The following is an 18,147-nucleotide window of genomic DNA, read 5'->3' as shown; positions in this document are numbered from 1 at the left end:
TGTGGACCAATCCGTGGTGGCCACGCTCGGGCCAATCGTCTCCCCACGCGTAGAGAACCAGCTGTAGTGCTGTGTGAGGCCGGCTACACTGAGAAGAAGGCTGCTGAACTACAAGTCCCAGCATGCCTCATTAGCAGCCTCAGTTCTACAACAGCTGGAGAGTCATAGGCAGCCTAAAACATCTGTAAAGCGCAGTGGATATAATTCGTAGTGTGGACAAAGGAAGGAAAACAAGGCAATCACGCTGTCAATGGCATTGAACTAATACATGACTCTAATCTCTAGGATTACCGCTGTAGGGAGCCTCCAATCGTGCGTCTGACGTCACGAAAGGGCGTGTTTTACCATCAAACATGGCGGAGAAGAGGAGCTCCAGGAGAACCTGTCTTCTGCTGCTCCTGCTCTCTGTGTCTGTGCTGTATTTAATTGTGTGCCCGTTCTCTAAAGTGGAGGAGAGCTTTAATTTGCAGGCAACCCACGATCTCTTGTACCACAGGCTGAACTTGGAGGAGGTAACAGGCTACAGCAACATGTCCAAGTGATAACTATGCACTTACTAACCAGTGTTACATAGGACATATAATACATCTATGTTTGTGTTTCCCTTTACAGTATGATCATCATGTGTTCCCCGGTGTTGTGCCCAGGACATTTCTTGGCCCTATCTTCATTAGTTCTCTGTCAGCCCCGGTTGTGTATGTTCTCTCTCTGCTGGAGGTGTCCAAATTCTACTCTCAGCTGATAGGTATGATGGGAAGACCTACATCACCCATGTCAACATAAAGTGTGTTGCTGTCACTTATGTCTTCTATACAGAGCTGTAACCAGCCAGGATCTATGTTTGTATATATGTATATTTGATATTCCTTCTGAATATCTGGTCAGTGCTTATTTATCTCCTTCACCAAACAACTCCTCTAGGTAGGCGCTACTCCATATATACTTGTGTAAAAATCTAATGAGCACAGACAGAGCTTAATAGAGAACTGTCTGTTTTGAAAGGAGAACATTGCCCGGGTTGTTGCAGAGCTAAGACACTTGTTCCCATAAGTTTTATTGGTACCTGCTGCCACCAAGAAGGCTGTGAAACAGAGATGACAACAGTAATAACAGTTGAACTCACTGGGTCCAGCAGCTGAACTGAGGTGGAATTCCAGTAAATCTTCTAAACAACCCTGTCTTTGGTATAATGACATTCTGCCACACTAGGCTTTAATTTCTCACTGCCTTCACAAATGTGTAACCATTTTATATTTGTGAAAGATGATTATGTGGGAGGAAGGGAAATTATGTGATTCAAATGGCAGCCATTTCTAACTGCTGTTCGCAGTTAGGGGAGTTACAAGCTGACTAAAGAAAGTAGGAAAGGACACAAAGTGTTATGGGGTTTTTTTTGTTTTGTTTTTTAACAGAATCCCTGTCTGCATGGGATGTTAAAAATGTAATCTGGTAGCCATTCAGAATGCCCCCAGCTACCTGCATAACACATGCTTCCTGTCTTGCAAGTGGCTTTAGACACTTGTGGTTGAAGAGCTTGAACCCCCACAGGACTGTTTGCTAGACCCTAGTTGTGCTGAGAGTGAGGGTGTCCCTCAACTAGGATTGAAATGTTTGGTTGCAGTGCACAATACTGCATTACCATCCCTGGAGTATTAGCACAATGACAGAGGAAGCTCTGCTGCAGAACGTATTTGGAGATACCACTTAAATAATTGGCTGTCTTTTTTTTTTTTTTTTAATTGTAATAGTACGAGGATCTTTGGGTTTGACCGTCATTTTTGCACTATGGCAGTTGCACAAGGAAGTACATAAACAATTTGGATCTACAGTATCTACATATTTCTGCCTAATAACAGCAACTCAGTTTCATTTGATGTTTTATTGCACTCGAACCCTCCCTAATATATTTGCTCTCCCTCTTGGTACGTATGTTTGTTTTATTTTTTCTTTTCTTTTTTTTTTTAATTAGCTCACCATAAAAGAAATTGCCTGCATCTTGTATACAAATTCTATATGCTTCAAATCAGTTGTTGTATCTTGTGTATGATAAACCAGGTAAGGCAACTTACAGACCATTCTGTGTCTCCATAGGGAGCTCCTCAGTGCAGGTTTTTTGTTGTAGTGGGCACAAACATAACATGTAAGTTGCTGAACCAATGATTTGACATTTTGTAAGCTGAAACATTTTTTTTCAGTGTGTTCTCTCTAAACGTGGCAGTTTGTGCCTGTTTAAAAGCAATTATAAGGATGTTAAAATGCATCAGGCTAGGTATCCACTGGCGTTTGAGATGCTTTTTTAAATACTAATAAAAATGCATATGAAAGGCATATATGCGTTTTAGAGATTGTATTATTTTCATAAGCGTTGAAACTTATTGTTGTGGATTCACAATAAACAATGATTTTTATTGTCATATCTGATTACAAGTGTTTAACTTGCGTCAAAAAGCATTATTCAAACACTAGTGGTACATACCAGGGTACATACTCCCTGTTTTTTTAAATTGTTTTATATGCCTTTTTGTGTAAACGGATGTGACACAAAAATCACTGTTACAATGAGTCCATACCATTTTACATTTGGATAGTTACTTACTCCACTTCCATGTATTTGCAGCATTTCAATGCATTTAAAACTTTAAAGTCATCTCTAAAATGCACATATCGTGTATTGAACACGTTTTTCTTTTCCTTGCATTAAACATATCTCTTCCCTTCTGCCCTTTGAGGTGGATCGTCGAAATCTTCTGCATACGTCTGCCCCCCCCCCCCCCCCCCCTCCTCCCCAATGCATGGTCATGTGTCAGTGGCTTTGAGGCTCTTTGTGCGAATAGTACCTAGCTCACAAAATAATTTAAGTAACAACTTATATTGGAAAAGTAATGTAGGAGGAAATAAAGTCCAAGGAGTAGACACATCCTTTTAAATGGTTTATACATAGGGGATCTGTTTTGCAATATTCACATTTTCTGACTTGGAGCTGCTATAATGATCTTTCTCAAAGTGGGTGGAACTATTCTGTATGTTTTGAGAACAAACTTTTTGTATTTTATTTTTAATTGTGATTTATATAAACAGATAAATTGGGTATATAAGGTAAGTGTGCTGCAGTATGTTTTATGACCATTAGTACACTGCAATGATTAAAGTCATTGTGCAGTGAGCAAATTCTGAATCCATTTCTGATTTAGCAGATCTGTTCCCAACGAAAGTCAAGGTTTGGTACAATTCCCCTCTGTACATAGATAATACCAGTTTAACCAGAAAAACACTCATCTGCAGCATAAAGAATAGAAGCATGAAAAGTGTTTCTTTTAAATGTGGGTGCAATCAATGTTATTGGTGCCATGTCCCATTCCTGTCATGTATACCAATTCAGTTGTGGAATGTGAATCTGGTAAACTCTCATGGTTTTTGTACTGTTTCCTTGTATGTATTAGTCTTGCTGGCTATCACATTCTGGATGAAACAGAAACCTGGTCCATTTATCTGGCTTTCGGCATTGGCCATCATTGTGTTCAGATCTGAGCTGTGTATACTGATGGGACTTATGCTGCTGCTGAGTCTGATGAAGAGAAACATTTCGTTTTTTGAGGCTCTCTCACATGCAATCCCCGCTGGAATTGTATGGTTAAGTGAGTATGTCTGTATGTGGTCGCTTCAAGACCTGCTTGAAGCATGGTTTGATGCTGCAACAGTAAATATATGGCAGACATAATCTGACATCAGCACTCAGAATAAAAAAAACTTTGCAGAACTACAAGTGCCAGCAAACCCATGTATGCTAGTGGCTGTTGGAACATGCTATGCCAGTGCTTGTCATTCTGGGACCTGTAGTTCCACATAGTAAACTAGTAGTCAACTAAAACTTTGACACCCCCTTCCCTCCTTGCCTCCATGAAACACATTTCAAAGCGGTGTTTGCAAAATGTGGAACACAAACATTTTCAGACTATGTCCTTTCTAATAGGTAAAAAATAAACACATTTGCCAGGTCTGAGGGTAAAATCAGTGCATTGGGATAATGTTGGCTACAACCTAGTTAATAATTTGCTTATCTTGGTCATTTCTCCGTTTAGGTTTAACCATAGCTGTGGACTCTTTTTTCTGGAAACGTCTTCTTTGGCCTGAGGGAGAGGTTTTGTGGTATAACACTATTTTGAATAAAAGTGAAAACTGGGGAGTATCCTTTTTAAAAAAAAATATTTCTGCCTTGAGATTGCAAAAATGTATATTACATCTCCACAGTTGGATGTTTTAAGAATGGGGTAAAACAGATATTGCCATTTGGATGAACTTGTGAACTTCTCATCCACCAGTCCTAGTGGTATATTTACTAAACTGCAGGTGTGAAAAAGTGGAGATATTGTCTATATCAGCTAATCAGATTCTAGCTGCCATTTTGTAGAGTACTAAAAAAATGATAACTAAACTCTGGTTGCTATAGGCAAAATCTCCACTTTTTCAAACCTGTAGTTTAGTAAATATACCCCTTAAATTTCAATCGGTTGCTCCCATATTGGGCCACAGAGAAACTGAGATCAGTGAGGCTTCAGTTATAGATTATTCACCCTCCACAACTGTAACAGATACTTTATTTTAAATGTTATAATTGTTCTTTCATTTTCTATCTGTTTCCTAAAAGTTAGCCTTTTTTTTTACTAGGTCTCAGCGTTTAAAAAAAATAAAAAAATAAAGCTGAATAATTGCTTATATTTAAAAAGAATATAATAACTTATTTTTTTTTTTTTGCCAGTAATAATTAGGGTCATTTGTTAAACATTAAAAAAAAAAAAATTGCAAAATGTACTGCATACAATGTACGACAAGGTTATGATTGACAAAGAGGGATTTTTGGGTTTTTTGGTTTGTTTTTAGTTGGGGACCTAATCAAAGCCCACATCCCCTCCTCCCTGGCGTTGATTAGTGTCATTACCAATGCAGATAGGGTTTAATAGTATCTAATGTAGTAATTACAGCATGCCTGTAATGTCTTGCGTAGGAGACCTGATACAGATATGACAGACAAGATATCTGATTAGACAAGAGTTGCTGTCATTCATTTAGATGCCACAAAGAAATTTTGTCATTTGGCAAATATGGATAAAAGGCTGCTTCTCTGAAAAACGCTGCATATGCCTTCGCCTGATAGATGCCTACAGGTAATTGTGGGGTCACCAGGAGAGGTTCTCCAGCTAAATTTGGGTCATGTGACATAAATGAGTGAAGAAAACACGCTTTTCTTTTAACACTTATATCATTATATGTCACTCTGTGATGTGGTTTTGTTTACAAATGTGAAGTTGAGGAAGATCTTTGAAATGCTACATACTCAAAGTTTGGGAATCCATGATGTAGAGGGTATCCCAATGTCTGTAACTACCGCTGCCACCAAAATTTTGGGGCACAATATAAAGGTAACAGGCAGGGTTAATCTCCTTTCTCTCCTTAAGACCTTGGTGCATAGCATGATGATAATGAATCTACTCAGGTCTTTTTTTTGCAGTACTTCAGTAGAGTTAACTGATGATTACAGGCTTCTGTAGGGATGGCCGTGTCCTTGCCGAAGCATATAATCAACATTAAAACTTATTGGAGCACCACAAAGAAGAAGAAAATAATATAGACATTGATAACACCGTCAGGACACCTTGCTGGGGTGTAAAGAAACAGAATGCTCCCTCCCTCCAGGGAATATCAGGGTTAGGGCTCTTTCACGCCCAGTGGATTGGGGTAATTATAAGGACATTGTGACCCTTGGAGAGGCAGCCTTGTCCCAGTATAATGTTAAGAGGTCCTTAAGACCACGTTCCATTATACTAAAATAGTAAAAACAATATAAATCAAACATACTCTGTTAAAACAACTTTTATTGAATTAAAAACTCCCCCAAATATCTTAATTTCCCAGTTTATTATTTAAAACAATTGTAATGTATGTGAAATCTACTTGTACTTCACTGCAAATAATAAACAAAAACACGATAAGATACGGTACAAACTGCTCACTAGGAGTCCTACCATGGGATGATTGTGATTTGAATTTACCAGGACTTCCAGTAGCTGCTCAGCTAATTACAAGGGGTTTCACCCGCAGGCCCTGTTTTGATTGACTAGTGGGGAGGGTATTCCCTGCTTTGATCACACATCATTAGAGACTAATTAAATATTGATGTGGGGGAAAAGAACAATTAACAATGCTGTGCAGCTCCAATCATGTACGTGGCCAATTCATTTCAATTGGGTTTCTACATGTACCGAACAACAAAAAAAGGCGCAACTACTATAATAACATGGGGTGCCCTCTACTTCTGTCAAAGCCCAATGTATATATATTTGCTTGGTTTTCCCTCCCTTGGGCAGTTTGTCTAGATCCGCCCCTGCGTGCAACAATTTTGCAATTAATGGGCCTTCGACATGAATTGGGAAAAGTACAGCATAGCAGCGGTGTAAGTAAAGCAGTATAAACAAATAAAACATCATTTGTGGATACTACCTGTTTTCTGTATTACACTGTTAGAATCAGATCACTACCATTTGTCTACAATGAAGAGAACATATTTATGCTAATATCAAGTACTGGCTATTGTATCATAGCACATTTATATTAAGAGTTAAACGAAGGATCAAATTTAATCCTCTTGTCTACTTTCACCATTTATTATCCATCCTTGTAGTCTATTTATTCATGCAAATTGAATATCTTAATGCACGTATTTTATTTTATTTATTGCTACCTTTCTGGTTTGGATTTTGTTTCTCAATCTCAGACTTCTAGGAGTAAATTTAGCAAGGTGTGGGTTTGAAAAAGTGGAGATGTTGCTTATAGCAACCAATCAAATTCTAGTTATTTATTTAATACAATCGGCAAAATGACAGAATCTGATTGATCGCTATAGGCAACATCTCCACCTTTTCAAACCTGCTGCTTGATAAATTTACCCCCTAGTATGATTACTGCTTCTGGCCAGGAGCTATTAAAGCATTGTTTATACTGTTTTATTTGTCTGTACTGCTTTACTTATATTAAGAATTTATTTACATTGCTCAGCGCCTTGGAGTATTATTTTCCATGTCTATCTTTACTCTATAGGATACAAGGTTTTCCTATACTTTCTCATATTGGCTGCTTTTACAACATATATCCACATGAGGGAAGAAAACCTCTCCTTTGTCTTCTATATAACACTGGTGTAACTGCTAGACCTCTAGAGGTTAATACAATACACTCCCGTAGAGGAAAATTCACTTTTTCAATTGTGGTGATTTGCTTTGAACACACTAAATTGGAGCAAACAGCATCCAAAGTATTATGAACACAAATTTAAATAGTCACATAAATTGTGGTTGGTTTTATAATCATACGTGGTTGGATGTTTTGCAAGTCAGGTGCAGAATTAAGATTCCACTGGATAGTGGCTTTACCATTAAAGTTATATAAACAGACAAGGTCTTTGCCTGAAATGGCTAGTGACCAAACAATAGCTTGCAATGAGCTAATTCATATTCTTTTTAACATCTTAAGCTCTTCCAAGGCAGGGAGATATATCTATCTACATTTTTGGTTTGGTTTTATTCTTTATTACAAACTGCTTAATCATAAAAAAATTAATTTAGATGCAGTAATACACTTAAAGCTGCAAATATACAGTGGAAATTTTATTTGGTCAATTAAATCAAACTGAAAATGTTTGTGCCCATGGGGACTCATCATACCAAATAAAACAGAGAACTGGGTCAAACGATGAGTCCCATTTCTTTTCCCCCATTGATGCCTATGCTGTGTCACTGCATGATCAAGAATCTAAGCATGCAGTGAGATCTCTTTGTTTGGTATGGCAACTGAACAACTAGATCAGTGTATGTGGCCAAATGGCTCATTGATCCCACTTGCTTGATGGTCAAACTTAATATCTTTAAAAGTATCATGTTATAAAATAAATCTGTTGCTAAATCCTACAGAGATGTTGTTGACAGCTGCAAACTTGTTTGAATATATCTATCAGAAAATTATTTTGTTACAACATGTTAGTTTGGGAATATAAGAACACACAAACCTTTTATTTTAAACTTAACTGCATAGTATATGATTTTTTTTTTTTTTCAATATTGTAGCAATTGGGACAGCTTCATCTCTGATACTTTATCTTTCTATATTATATATTCAACTTTTTAAAGAGGTGACATGTTCAATAATTCTATTTATATATGAATTCTACTTTTTAAAAGAAATGTGAGCAGAATGTTTTAATATATTGTTATGCAGAGTTAGATCTAATGTATATTACTTTTGTTATTTCTTTGCGGATTCTATTTTGCTTTGATAGCTTTTGTCCTGTCGTAAACCACTTTAAGCTCCAAATACCATGCCTGTGATCAAACCATTATCTCCCATATATTTTAGCTTTTAATATAGGCTCATCAACCATATGTCAAGTAACACGTTTAGTGGTCTCTAACACTCCAAAACCTATGATTCCTGGCGAGATTTTTTTTTTATTTGGGTCGGAATAGCCGCTACAACAATTTTGTAGATAATTAGTATGTTTTGTGGAGGTTAGTTGTGTGTTGTTTTTTTTTTTTTAAATGACTGCAAGAATTTTTTTTTGTCAAAGTCATATCTTTGATTCCTTGTTTAGACATCTTCCTTAACTGACATCTAAGACCTCACCATTCCTGTGGTATTTTTATTCAGTGTTGCCTCGAGCATTGGTATTTAGCCTCTTCTTTCTGCCGTTTGGCCTTTTTGACAGGAGGATGTGTCTCCTGATTGCTCCAGCTGTGGGTTTCATATTTTTGTACTCTTTCCTTCCTCATAAAGAGCTACGGTTTATCATTTACACGTTTCCGCTTTTAAACATAGTGGCTTCTAAAGGATGTTCATATATGTAAGTACAAAGGAAGCTTGCTTAATGCAACTTTAACTCAACTGCTTAAGCTGTTAAACTAAAACACTTTAAATATAATATATAAAACACTGACTTGTATATGTATGTATGTATGTATATATGTGCGTTCAGAAAGTATATTCTTCACTCTATTTTCTTTACTGTGAGTAAAACCAAGTTAGTCATGTCTAATAATCCTTTGGTTAGTGTATAACATAATTGTGATTTATTTTTATTTATTTTATTTTTTTTTACTACTTTTTCAGACTTCATAACTATCAGAAATCTTGGATGTTTAAATTTGGTGCTTTTTGTGTAGTAGCCCATCTACTGGGAAATGCTGCCTACTCTGTAACTTCTTTATATGTTTCCCATTTCAATTACCCTGGAGGTGTTGCAATGGACGTATTGCATAAATTGGTGGATCCTTCAACAGGTTTGTTTTTCTTTCTCAAATTAGACTACTTATTTGTATGCTACTGTTATACTGTATTTGTTTACTGAAACATATATGTTTAAAAGTAATCTCAAATTTTCAGACGTGTCTGTACACCTGGACGTAGCAGCTGCTCAAACTGGAGTTTCACGATTTTTACAATTAAACCCACATTGGAGGTAGGTTTAAGTTTATTTCTGTCATTTAGAGCACCATGCATAAAATATATTAAATTGCATAAAATGACCGGGAACTCCCCTCCCCAATTCAACTGTACAATATGGCTCCTCAGTAACCATAGGAAGAGCATGATGTGTGTAGCACTTTATCCTCGTTATAGAACTGGGAATCATTCACATTGAATGCATTGTGGTTTTTATAAACTAGCTGATAAAATTTTCTGTATTTTAAAGGGATTGCAACCTCAAATCTTTCTAATATGTGAAACAAGATTTTTTGTAACAGGTACAGTCTAGTAAATAGTCTGTTTAATCAACCATTTTAATTACCCGTATTTGCCGGCGTATAAGACGACTGGGCGTATAAGACGACCCCCAACATTTCCACTCAAAATATAGAGTTTGTTATATACTCGCCGTATAAGACTACCCCCTCTTCCACACACCAAATAAAACGTAAAAGAACATCAGATTTGATTTCAACATGTTAATTTATATTGGAATGCCTATGACATGCAGGAAAACTGTCACAAGGCTGTATGTTATCAAACATGTACAGTAAACATAAAACAGTGACAGTTTATTAAACGTAATTCACTAGTCAATGATAGAAGGAAGATAACAAATAGAGGGAGAGAGCAAGTGCACACTTACCCCTTGGCATAATCTTTAATGCTTTTTCATTTGATTTCCAGTCCCGAACCATCTTTTCTGTTACTCCATATTGTCTTGCAGCAGCACAATTATTATGTTCCATGGCAAAGTTTACAACTTTAAGTTTAAAACTTGCATCATATTTCTTTCTTTTTGCTGGTGCCATGATAGGGTTGATAGGGGTTTGACTGCTGGACATTTTCTATGCTGTATTGTACTGTACAATGGTGCAGTGCTGTATACAAAGCCTGATTGGATTGGTCCCTGCTCCCTGTCTGCCCTCCCTGTCAGCAGAACGGGCCGGTCACGCCGAAAAGGCTGGCACCCCTATATCGCTGCTGATGCTCGCCGCAGCCACGCTGATGACCCGCCGCGGCCGTACTGGATACCGCGCGATACTGGACCCGGTGTATAAGACGACCCCCCCACTTGGAGGCATGTTTTTCAGGGCAAAAAAGTAGTCTTATACGCCAGCAAATAGGGTACTTTGGACATTAGATGGTCTCTTGTTGCTTCTGTAAGAGCTTTTCTCCTCTCTACATACATGTACCCTCTGCTTGCAATTTATAGACTGTTTCAGGTAGTTTGTACAACCTTTTGTGACAAAATATTTCTGCTACCTTCCAAAAACTATCCATCTGGACACAGCTTTATAACCAGTTTGTTTCTTCTCTAACACTTTAGCTTTTTGAAATGAGACCATGTTCCATGTACATCATTTTGAGAAATGTAATGTGTGCACAAGAAATGTATCCTTTCTCCCTTCTACCTTTCTTACAAGAAGGAACCAAAAAGATGCTGCTTTCAAAATGCTGACTTAAAAGTTTTAGCATAAATGTATCTAGGGGCTGGTGACCATTGAAAATCGTAATACTAAAGTGTTGAAATTAAAAAAAAAAAAAAATTCCTTAACTAATTCTTCCAATCTTGCCAAATACATTTTTGTTCAAAATAGTTCATATTACATGTATTTGTACTAATCCAATAGGATAAGAGACGTATTTGATAAACAATGATTTTGAGAAGTGTATCAGACCAACCATAACTACAAACTTTTGTAGCAAATGTAATACAAAAATCAATTAGACAGAAACTGATAGACCTGATAACAGTGCTGTCAAACTTCGTAAGACTAAATTACAAACTATAATATTTGTCTGCCAAGCAAAATTGCCGAGGTGCACTGTGGAAATAGTAAAATCGTTTCATCCTACCACCCCCCCCCCCCCCTCACTAATTTAAACTTTTAAAAAAAAAAATTGTTTCCTTAAATATTGCTTGCTTCTGTCTTAAATCAATCATGAGTGTGAAGAAACATCTGGAATGTCTTTATTATTTGTTACTAATGTAAGTTTTGACGGTTTCTATTGCATTGCTTAAAGTCCACCTAAAAGGTACAGGGGGATTCCCATTGAAAGTAATGGTTCAAGGCCCAATCTCTACCAACTCAGAGGACATAGAAAACAGTTGTTTTGCACGAGAACAAGCAATTGTGATCCTTATGGAAAACCTCAAAATGTTCTTTTTCTCATTTAAAAAATGTCCCATAAAGCAAAAAAAATGTTGTTATTTCATGTGGGTTTATAGATGGGTGCATTCATCCTCCTAGCTTGATCTCTGCAAAGATGTCATGATCTGCGCAGCTCCTTCCATCAGAAGGTGCAAAATATTGCACCCAGTAGTCACTGTGATCAACGGCGACCTGTGTGTGCTGTAATCTTGTTTTTTTTTGTTTTTTTATTGAATTTTACTGTTAAAAGCATAAGAATACTTTGTATAGAGTCACCCCATATTGAAAACAATAGTTCATATACCGCTAAAAAGTGCTTTCAAAATATATTTCAGCAATGCCATTGCTCCACAGAATATAGCTGGTTAAGTGAAGTATAAACAATAATTTTTGTGTGAGCAACTTGCTAGCAGAACATGTATCCTTGTTAATATATAATGCTGCAACCTGTTTCCACACTTTGAAGCACAAGGATTTTAATTGTTTTTTTTGGTATCTGTGATAGTTGGAGGTCCACACTCATGTTGATATTGCATCAATTTAGCCTAAATCTGCTAAACTGGCCAATGAAATTGTCACGTTTGAGCTCATACTAAGGCTAAAGCTATCTAACTTTTCACCAATGATTGAAAGTCCTGATGAGCATGTCGATTCATGCATACAGAACTACACAATTTTACCTTCAGATCTGTGATCCTTATCTCTCATAACCATCTGCTGAAAATACATTGTTCCAGCGGTGATTGTGATTTTTAGGAAGCTTATAAAACCAAATCAACAAATATCATCATCACCATGTATTTATATAGCGCCACTGATTCTGCAGCGCTGTACAGAGAACTCACTCACATCTCACATCACATCATCACATATGATGTGTTTCAGTGCGTTAAAACCTGATCATGGGAGTGTACACGCTCTTGCAATATCTAACCAAATGGTTGTGAATCATGTGATCTGCATAATAATTCCATATGTGTATACCCAGCTTAACAGTGAATGTAGTAAGGAGTGTGGTCTAACACTGGCTGTAATTTGTTTTCTTTTGGCTTCAGGTACGACAAAAGAGAAGACCTTGGACCAGAAGATGATGCTATGAATTTCTATACACACATCATTATGGAATTTGAAACTTCTAGTTTATCACACTACAAGAATACTCATAAAATATTGAGTCACATACCTGGTTTTCATGGATTTGGTTTTAATGTTACTACTTTTCCTCCAGTTTACCTTAAATTATTAACAAAATTAATTATCTTAGAGAGGTCTCACTTTCCATAAAGTATTCCAAAGACTTCAATAATGCACAAATTGTGTATATATATATATATATATATATATATATATTTTTTAAAAAAATAAAATGAGATCAAATATCAACCTTAAAAGCAACTGTTTTGTTTAAACCATTATAAATATTTTTGGGGGGTGTTTGTAGTCTTTGTTTAAAAACAGAACACCATTCTCAAGTAACTGGTATCAAAATCTAATATTTCTGTTTCTGGAGGGGACGGGGACTCTAAGCTTAACATTATTGATTAAATAATCAAATATTAAAGAACAACAAAAGCTTTGGTAATAACTAATAAAAGGCTTTTAATGAATGACTGCAATAACATTATTGCATGGTGTATGGAATCCAATGGTATGAAGATGCAAAACCAGTTTTTTGCGTGGTTCCCATTTTTAAATGCATTATTTAGCTATGCATGGCTTGTATATAATAAATTATTGTATACAAAAATGAGCACAACTTGCATGTTTAAGTAAACAGGCACCGAAAGGTATTCTAAAGTCAGCACTACCCAGAATAAATAGATCAGGGTTGTCCAACCCGCGGCCCAGCACGCCTGTAAAAGTGGCCCAGAAGGAGTTTTGGTTGTGACAAGGGGGCAGTGCTGTTAATGGAAAAAAAAAATCCTGCAAAAAAAAGGAAAGAAAATACTTACCTTGCGGTCTCGTCAGCTGGTACTCCGGCTCCATCCCTTGTCTCCTCCTCCGTGCGGTGCTCGCAGTGAATGTCGAGCGCGATGTCATCACGCCCAACATCCATTGCGGAGCGCAGCACAGAGCAGTCACCCGCGCCAGAAGAACAATCCGCAGCACACAATTGGAGAAAAGAAGAGAAGAGGACAGGAGAACAAGCCGATTAAAAGGTAAGTTAAGGGGGATTTTTTTTATTCTTTCAAGGGACGCTGACCAGTGAATAAAAGTCATGATGGACCTTATCTCCCTACTACATACTTCTACTTGTAATACTAATGGGGCATTATATATTATTCTCTTTGGCCCATTATAAGTTGTTATCCCTTAACTAACATAGTGGTGTAATTAGCAAAACAGGTCACAATTTGGGGCACAGTGATGTATATGTCAGGTACCGCAGGCCTGGTCAGGGCACCCTGATATACAATGCCTGGCTTAAATGCACTTTATTGATATTGCATCGAAACAATACAAAAAGTGATTATAGTATAATAACTAGAGAGGATTTTTTGAACAGGGCGATTGAAAGGTAAGTATAGGGGCATTTGAAAAAAAAGTTTATATATATATATATATATATATATATATATATATATATATATATATATATATATAAAAACTATGTTTTCTGTGGTTTTTTGGATGATCAGCTATCGTTATTGTTAGTGTATCTTATGTGCGGCCCAAACCAACTCGTCGTCTTCCAATGTGGCCCAGGGAAGCTAAAAGGTTGGACACCCCTGAAATAGATAGTGTTATTGTCCAAAATAGTCCAGTAAAAGGTTCCCTTATAAAAATAAAGTGGGGAAACGTGCCATGTTGAAACACTTGGGCACTTTAGGAGGCTATAGAATGATGCCTAAAAAGCTTCTACTCTCAGAAACCTCATTAAGAGTTTGAAGTTAAGGGCAACTATTGAAGTCAAGGAGAGGTCTGTAAGACCATGAATAGTATCTGAAAAAATTGCTCGTAACTTGTTAAGATTTACTTTTTTAACTTAGAGATTAAGAAACATGCTTTTTCACCAGCATGTAGTTATATACTTACAGTTTGCAGTCCGTTAGATCATCTATGTGCCCTACATACTACAATTTTATTCTTGCAGGTAAAAAAGCAGTGAAAGTTGATGGGAAAACTGACAAATGACAAAAGCGATAGATAACACATAAAGAGGAAAAAAAAAGGTATCAACTGAACTAAACTTATTACAAGACAGATGCCAGTCAGAAATCATTATAGTTGGCTAGTTTTCTACCAACTAGTGCAGAAACTTACATTAAGTACTTTAACGCATCAAATTTTTTTTCTATGAAGTATCTACTGGGGGGAAAAAACTAGACTATCTAAAACAAGATTTCTGTAAAGTGGTCAAAGCACAAGAAGAATTAAGTGTTAGAGTAACTGAAGGAGCAGTAGACAGCAACAAACAATATGGACTGTGCAAGACAAGACATTAAAATAATACAGAACAATGGCAAACTCTATGATCCCATATAAGATTAAACAGTGGCATTATTACTTATTTCTGCTACCGATTGCTCTCCCTATGCAACCAAGCATCTGACTTGCCTTTCATGTTGCTTACCTGCCTTTAAGTCACCTGAAATAGTGACTCCTACATCCCTTTTGTCCTCAGTAGTTTCATTATAGTGCCGTTAATACTTTATTTAGCCTTTGGGTTTTTGAGATGTCACATCTATGCCCCCCTCACCATTGATCTATTACTTTAGTCACCTTATCAAGAAAGTCAATAAAATTTGTTTTAAGAGTGTTTCCATCAATTTCCCTACTACTGATGTAAGGCTCACTAGTCGGTAGTTGCTTATCTTTTCCTAGCTTATACTTTTGTGCAGTGGGACTACATTCGCTCTTTTCCAGTACTCTGGAATTACTCCTGTAGCTAGTGACTGGTTGAATAATTCTGTTAATGATGTTACCAGCACCCCTTTAAGCTCTTTTAGTATTCTTGTATTCTTCTTTGGCCCATTGATTTATCCACTTCAGTTTTGAGAGTTCTGTTAGGACCTTCTCCTCTGTAAATGTACTTGTATCTACCTCATTTTTATGAATATACATCCAACTTAACTGCGACCCCTTACCCTCTTTTTCTGTAGAATACAGAGCTAACATAATTTTTAGGATGATCTGCTATTACCTTGTCTCCCTCAACAAGACTCACACTCTGTCTTTTAATCTTATTCCTCCTTTCACTTTTATACCAAAAAAAAAAAGGGTTTTGCCCATTTAACTAGTGATTGACCGTTGCACATCTGATTACCATCTTAGTCTCCTTCTGTCTAAAAAGATACACATCTTTATCTTCATTATTCTGAGTCTGCTTATATTTCCTAAAGGCTATATTTTGTGCTTTCACAATACTTGTAAACCACACTGGTTTCCTTTTCCTTGTGCTTTTCACAACCCTTTCAATAAAGGTCTGTTGCTTTTAGTATTGCACTTTAATTTTTCCCATCTCTCCTGCACTCCTTTCAAGTTCCTCCACTCTGCCAAAAAGTCACTTACATATTTTCTCATCTCTATAATGTCAGCATTCCTAAAATCTAACACCTTTTGTTTTTGTGTGCTGTGAGTCAGTCTCTGTCTTTAAACAATCCTACTTGATGTTCACTGGATCCTAGGTTCTCACCCACAATTACATCAGATATTCTCATTTATAGGTATTTATTCTAATATTGCTTCTTTGCGAGTGGGCTCCCTCATCAATTGCTTGAGGGATGCTCCCTGCCAGGAATTTAATCCATCTCTTTTTTTTCTGCTGTCTCTTTGGAGAGTTCTTGGCTGGGACAAGTGAGACAGCTCCTTTTCTTACAACTGAACAACACCTTGGTTCTGCCTAGATGTTGGACAGTGTGTGAGGGAATGCCATCTGAAGGGACTTAAACCAGGCTTAGCTCAACCGAGCTAAGAATGTTATGGAGTCTGTTCTATGGCTCCCTACAGCAACTATAATACACATTTGGGAAAATGTGGCCTCTAAGAGGCAGACTAATAGACATAGAGACATTGCATGGATGGCTATCCAAGGAGGTTTGCCTCTCGGGACATTCATGCACTCCCAGAACCTGTGCAGATATGTTCACTGCCCCTTTTACAGTCCTGGCCAAAAGTTTTGAGAATGACACAGATATTATTTTTCATAAAGTCTGCTGCCTCAGTTTTTATGATGGCAATTTGCACATACTCCAGAATGTCATGAAGAGTGATCAGATGAATTGCAATTAATTTCAAAGTCCCTCTTTGCCATGACAATGAACTTTATCCCAAAGACAACATTTCCACTGCATTTCAGCCCTGTCACAAAATGACCAGCTGACATCAGGTCAGTGATTCTCTTGTTAACACAGGTGAGAGTGTTGCCTAAGACAAGGCTGGAGGTCACTCTGTCATGCTGACTGAATTAGAATAATAGACTGGAAGCTTTAAAAAGGAGGGTGGTGCTTGAAATCATTGTTCTTCATCTGTGAACTATGGTTAGCTGCAAGGAAACACATGCAGTTATCATTGCTTTGCACAAAAAGGGTTTCAAAGGCAAGGATATTGCTGCTAGTAAGATTGCACCTTAATCAACCATTTATCGGATCATCAAGGAACTTTAAGGAGAGAGGTTCAATAGTTGTAAACAAGGCTTCAGGGCGCCCAAGAACGTCCAGCAAGCGCCAGGACGTCTCCTAAAGTTGATTCAACTGCGGGATCGGGGCACCACCATTCTTGCTCAAGAATGGCAGCAGGCAGGTGTGAGTGCATCTGCATGCACAGTAAGGCGAAGACTTTTGGAGGATGGCCTGGTGTCAAGAAGGCCAGCAAAGAAGCCATTTCTCCCCAGGAAAAACATCAGGGTCTTATATTTTGCAAAAGGTACAGGGATTGGACTTCTGAGGACTAGGGTAAAGTAATTTTCTCTGATGAATCTCCTTTCAGATTATTTGGGGCATTTGGAAAAAAATGCTTGTCTGGAAAAGGAAAGATCAACGCTACCATCAGTCCTGGGTCATGCCAACAGTAAAGCATCCTGAGACTATTCATGTGTGGGGTTGTTTCTCAGCCAAGTGAGTGAGCTCACTCACAATTTTGCCTAAGAACACAGCCATGAATAAAGAATGGTACCCAAACATCCTTCAAGTGCAACTTCTCCCAACCAGCCAAGAACAGTTTGGTGATGAACAATGCCTTTTCCAGCATGATAGAGCACCTTGCCATAAGGCAAAAGTGATAACTAATTTTGGGTCCATGGCCAGGAAACACCCAAGACCTTAATCCCATTGAGAACTTGTGGTCAATTCTCAAGAGGCGGGTGGACAAACAAAAAACCCACAAATTATGGCAAACTCCAAGCATTGATTAGGTAAGAATGGGCGACCATCAGTCAATTTGTGGCACAGAAGTTGATTGACAGCATGCCAGGGCGAATTGCAGAGGTCTTCAAAAAGAAGGATCAATGCTACAAATATTGACTCTTTGCATAGACTTAATG

The 18,147-nt window shown here is 37.4% G+C and overlaps 1 protein-coding gene across 2 annotated transcripts; it reads left to right on the top strand.

The window, feature by feature from the left end:
- The first annotated feature begins 31 nt into the window (after nucleotides 1–31).
- ALG12 (ALG12 alpha-1,6-mannosyltransferase) lies at nucleotides 32–12,978 on the top strand. 2 transcript variants are annotated; one of them, XM_075208881.1, is made up of 10 exons: nucleotides 32–512; nucleotides 613–745; nucleotides 1,749–1,922; nucleotides 3,441–3,635; nucleotides 4,080–4,183; nucleotides 8,664–8,887; nucleotides 9,154–9,323; nucleotides 9,427–9,502; nucleotides 9,737–9,788; nucleotides 12,722–12,807. In XM_075208881.1, the coding sequence occupies exons 1-9, from the start codon at nucleotides 354–356 to the stop codon at nucleotides 9,759–9,761; spliced, it is 1,260 nt and encodes a 419-aa protein (XP_075064982.1). In that variant the 5' UTR covers nucleotides 32–353; the 3' UTR covers nucleotides 9,762–9,788; nucleotides 12,722–12,807. The 2 variants fall into 2 exon arrangements, with proteins under 2 accessions (XP_075064982.1, XP_075064981.1); XM_075208880.1 differs by lacking the exon at nucleotides 9,737–9,788 and having other exon boundaries at nucleotides 12,722–12,978.
- The last annotated feature ends 5,169 nt before the right edge of the window (nucleotides 12,979–18,147 follow it).

This window comes from Mixophyes fleayi, chromosome 4 (genome assembly GCF_038048845.1).
Source record: "Mixophyes fleayi isolate aMixFle1 chromosome 4, aMixFle1.hap1, whole genome shotgun sequence".
In the NCBI taxonomy this organism is placed as follows: domain Eukaryota; kingdom Metazoa; phylum Chordata; class Amphibia; order Anura; family Limnodynastidae; genus Mixophyes; species Mixophyes fleayi.
Note: the sequence above shows the minus strand (reverse complement) of the source record. Positions and strands in the feature narration are given on the sequence as shown.